The sequence below is a fragment of the Tupaia chinensis genome, unplaced genomic scaffold (assembly GCF_000334495.1).
Source record: "Tupaia chinensis unplaced genomic scaffold, TupChi_1.0 Scaffold000688_1, whole genome shotgun sequence".
Classification (NCBI taxonomy): Eukaryota; Metazoa; Chordata; class Mammalia; order Scandentia; family Tupaiidae; genus Tupaia; species Tupaia belangeri.
Window position 1 is genome coordinate 1,990,261 of NW_006160211.1, and position 4,824 is coordinate 1,995,084.

Sequence of the window (4,824 nt, forward strand, 5' to 3'; positions counted from 1 at the left end):
GTTCAGCAGCAGCAGGGTGAAAAGTTGGACTTGGAGCACCCATTTCTGACTTCCTCACTCTATGGCCCTGGGCAGGGTACTCAGTTTCTCTGTGCTCCACTTCTCTCACTTAAAAAAGACAGTGGCCAGGACCAGCAGTTGGCATAATGGCCATGTCACTGGACTCCCATGTAGTTGACTATGGTTCAAGTCCTGGACCTGGTGGCTTAGAGTCACGCCAGGTGCGTGTGCATGAGTGCCCAAGATCCCTAGAGGAAAATGGAGGAGAAGGGATTGCGGCATGGCCATCTTCCCAGGGGGTGATTTCTGGCTTTCTGTCTCTCTGTCTTTCTGGTGAGTGCACGCGCCCTATAGCAGAAACCTCTCAGAAAGAAAACAAAACAAAAATTATGATGGCCAGCAGCACCTACTCCATTTAGGGTTGCTGTGCATTAAATGAGATGACACAAAGCATTAGAACTATTTCTGGGCAGATATTCCTTAATAAATTAGCTTTTATTATTTTTTAAATGGTGGTTTGTATGGAAAGGTTAAAATCTTAGGAACAGTCCATACCAAAGTGACATTAACTGAACTGAGAGATTTTGAAAATTATCAAATGGTGTGAGGTCAGACTTTCCAGAATAGACTAAAGTTCATCTTTTCACGACTACAGCATATTTACCCAGGAGGGTCAAAAGTTGTTAATCCCAAAACAATGAGTGAGTCACTGTCCACGAGACCTGTGACCTGACAGCAGTCAGGGAAATGGTGGTCCGATTGGCTAGGTCTAACATTATCTATTTTTCTCTGGTGAATGAGAGGCCATGGGAGGCCATGGAGTCTCTGTGAACTTGGGATGAATGGGCTTGGTTTCTGGCCAGCTTCCTGATGCAGATGTTGGGGTTCACACAGCCAGAGTCCACTACAACCACTGTAGACTCATATCAGAGGTTTGCAGCCCTGCAGATCACTTCGGATTGCTCATTTTATAATGAGGAAATTAATGGCCGGATAACCTAAATGGCCTGCTCTGTGCAGACTAGATGGTAATCTAGCCTGTGCTTGGCTAAAGGATGTTCTGTTGTGAAATGACTGGGTTCTTATCTGAAAGTCATGTAATCCATGACATTGGGTATTTTTTTTTAATGGAAAAATACTTTTTTGCATTTGAAAATATGCACGTAGGATGCACCTTTGTTTGAAGTTGGTGCCCTCGTCTCCATGGAGTCACCTACTTGGATTCCTACCCATAAACAAAAAGCTGCTTCCTCATGCAAGTCTTGGTTTCTTACTAGAAGTTTGTAAGAGTTCAAGCATAACTTTGCTTCTGCTCACTGTTGAAGGAGCTTTCACATCTTCTTCCTAGAGACTAGTGCTTCCTGGGGTCTTTGTGCAAGCCAACTGCTGGTGCTAACACTCAGGATTTGTTAAATTCAAAAAATGTAAATCTAACATAGGATATGTGAGGGATCTTCCAAAAGCCTATGGAAAATGTATATTACGAAAAGTAACTAGGCAGGGATTTATTTTTTTTTTTTGGTAGGTCTTGTACTTTGATTTAATTTTCTCACAAATTTTTTGAAGTCCCCTGTGTACTTTGAGCAACAACATAGATCATTTCATCCCACTTGGTTCTATGCTTCTGTTAATAGAACGGTGCATTATTTTCAGCTAATATTATGGAAAAGCCAAGAAAAGGGAAGTAAGGGGAGCTGTGAAGTATCTTTTACAGGAAATGCTCTACCCATGAAAGACACCAGCCCTTAGCAATAAACAGTGGGCCACACAAGGGGAACATCCCAAGGCAAGGGTAAAGAGGATTTGCAACAATCTCATTTAGAATTTATCTTCCCAAGTACACATTCTTCCTTTCACCCATGCCAGAAAGGTTAAGATTAAGAATGGTTAGTTTTTTTGTATGGAGATACCTAAAACTTGGGGGGAAAAACAGCTAAATAAATTCATAAAAGCAAATTATTACATTAGTTTTAAGAACTTAGGCTCCTCCACTAAGGAGGAAGTGTATTTTACATCTCATTAAGCAACAGAGAAGTATGACAACAGAATTTTAAAAGCTCACCATTTTCACATACTGCCTCAGTATATGAATAGTTGTCAACCTTTGATCATTTTCTAAAAAGAAGATAGGAGCCTAAATAAGGCCTGTGATTCTGATAGCAGGAGACGCCAATACTTTTAAAAGGATATTCAACCAATGTACCTTGTTGAGGAGTGTCAAAGATTTTGATTGCAAAAGATAATCTTTATAAATTAGAACCAGTTCTCTAACTTATTTTCCTGGTTGCTTTTCTTAAAGTAGAGGTTACCAGTAATGTACGTTTCTAATCGATTCTAATATCCTGTCTAAATAGGCAATTTTTCATACACTTGTGTGTCATATCCCCAAGCTTCCCAAAATACACTTGAAATTTAAAGGGAGAGGATGAGAGAAATATGGTAAGTATGTACCTGGTAAATGGCCTCGTCACAGGCGTTTTGCAGGCCAAGGTTGATCATGGTGTTCTGTAATGTCCGGCCCATGTAAAACTCCAGAGAGAGGTAGTAGACCCTCTGAAATAAAGAAAAGAGAGATCATGTCTCTATGGGTCAACGTTACTTGTCCACATAAAAACACAAGGTCATCCTTTAGGCTACCCATAAGAACCAAATAAGCAGGACTAACACAGGTTCAAATGCAACTCCTAGAGATGTAGAAAGGGTTAAATAGAAGTGTTACAGAGGCCAGCAGGTGGCATGGTAGTTAAGGCACTGGACTCCCATATGGCTGACTGTGGTTTGAGTTCTGGACATGGTGGCATAAAAATCATGCTGGGTGCGTGTGTGTGAACACCCCAAATTCTGGGGGAAGAATGGGATTCCAGGGATTGCAGCAAGGCCATCCCCCGAGCAGGCCATCTCTCACTTTCCCTCTTACTGTCTCTGTCTGTCTACAACCTAAAAATAAATAAATAAAATAAAAGCAAAGTGTTATACCTGGCTTTGGAAAAACCATTTTATATACAACTTTTGGCAACTTAGATCTGCGTCTTGTACTGAACCAGGGGAACGAAAACCTCACCCACTGGGCCAGCAGGTAGGATGGTGGTTAAGAAGTTGGACTCCCATGTGATCGATTGTGGTTCAGGTTGTGGACCTGGTGGCTTGAAAATTATGGGGTGTGTGTGTGTGTGTGTGTGTGTGTGTGCGTGCACGCCCGGAATCGTGGGAGGACAATGGAAGAGTAATGGAGGAGAAGGGACTGTGGTATAGTCATCCCCTTCACCCCAGGGGTGATTTCTCACTTTCCTTCTCTTTATCTCTCTCAGGCCCAGTGCATGCGCCCTATGGCAAAAACCTGAAGCAAACAGACAAACAAAACCCCCTCACCCAACTAGTTACATTCAGTGTTTTCCATCTCCCCCCCTTTTTTATGAGCTTCATGAGTAAAGCATATGTTGTGGATAAACAGAGGTCAGGCTGCGAAGGCTCTCTGCTCATTCATAAATTATTTACAGGGCACCCTTGAGGGTGAGGGTTGGATGGTTCGCTATGATCATGTCAAGTCACCTCAGACATACAAAGAATATGAAGAAATAACCTCCACACATTCCGTGGCTAGAAAATACTCCTCCCTGACTAATTACTACAAGTAATTTCATAATTAATTTTTGAATGAAAATTATTCTAGGAGGTGTATTTACTGGCAACGGTTCCTTCTGAATAAGACTACCTAAAGTTTATTGGTGTTCCTGATAAAATAGAAAATTTCCTTTATTGACTTAGAAACTGTTTGCCTTCAACACTGTAAAAGCCAGGCAAATATTACTGGAGTTGAAAGTGAGAAGTGCAAAGAAAGGTTAGGCCTGCTTAAAACCTTACACCGTTTTTTATGTAGAAGCGGTTTGCAGCCACTTTAAAATTTCCTTTGGTAATATCTTACTTTTCATATCAGTTATCCTTTTCTTCTCCACTAGACACAAAACAACAAAAATCTGTAAATGCACCAATACAGACACCTCAGATTTTAGAGATTCCCCCTTTACCAGAAGAAGAACCAAAAAGAAAAGTATCTGCCCAACCCAAAGTATAATGAATCTAGTTCAGTATACAAAATGACTACTATAATATATAACACATTAGTTACACATGAATACTTATTTAAAATATTATTTGAAAAAGTTGAGAAATGTTACTCTTTCCTACTCATATTATGAAACAACTGAATTCTACTTCTTCACAAGAACCGTCAACACGTGTGCTTTCCTGGGGCATCTAACACTGCTTTCCATAGTCCTCATTCTTATCTGAGTTGTTTGAATGTCTGTAATTCTGTCATTAAGGCCCTCTCCAGCCTATTATGTACCTTAGCATGATTGAGAAGAGGCATTTTCTTTTTTTTTCTGGGGCTGACATGGGCCAAAGAGGAGAAGGGTCCCACTCACCCTGGCTGATGTCACACCTGAGCCCGCTACTGCCACATGACATAGTATCTGAAGATGAAGATACTTGTTTGGTAGCATCAGCACACTCCCCCCCACCCACCATGCTTACTTTCAGTATAACCATGATGTTTTTAGCGTTTCTTTCTAGTTATCTAAAAAAAGGCTTGTTGGGACCAGCGTAATGGCTATGTCACTGGACTCCCATGTAGTCGACCGCAGTTCTAGTCCTGGACACGGTGGCTTAAAACTCACGCCGGTGAGTGTGCGTGCGTGCCCAGGATCCCAAGAGGAGAATGGAGGAGAGGGGATTGCAGCATAGCCACCCACCTCAGGGGTGATTTCTCGCTTTCTGTCTCTCTGTCTCTCTCTGTCTGTCTGGAGAGCACACGCGCCCTATGGC

At 41.7% G+C, this 4,824-nt stretch overlaps 1 protein-coding gene across 1 annotated transcript in view; it reads right to left on the bottom strand.

Moving 5' to 3' along the window:
* The window catches only part of PYGL (glycogen phosphorylase L), a 45,873-nt gene that overhangs the window by 36,876 nt on the left and 4,173 nt on the right, over nucleotides 1–4,824 (bottom strand). Inside the window, exon 2 of the mRNA XM_006160529.3 lies at nucleotides 2,452–2,553. Coding sequence (XP_006160591.1) covers nucleotides 2,452–2,553 — 102 coding nt within the window. The remainder of the gene's footprint in view (nucleotides 1–2,451; nucleotides 2,554–4,824) is intronic.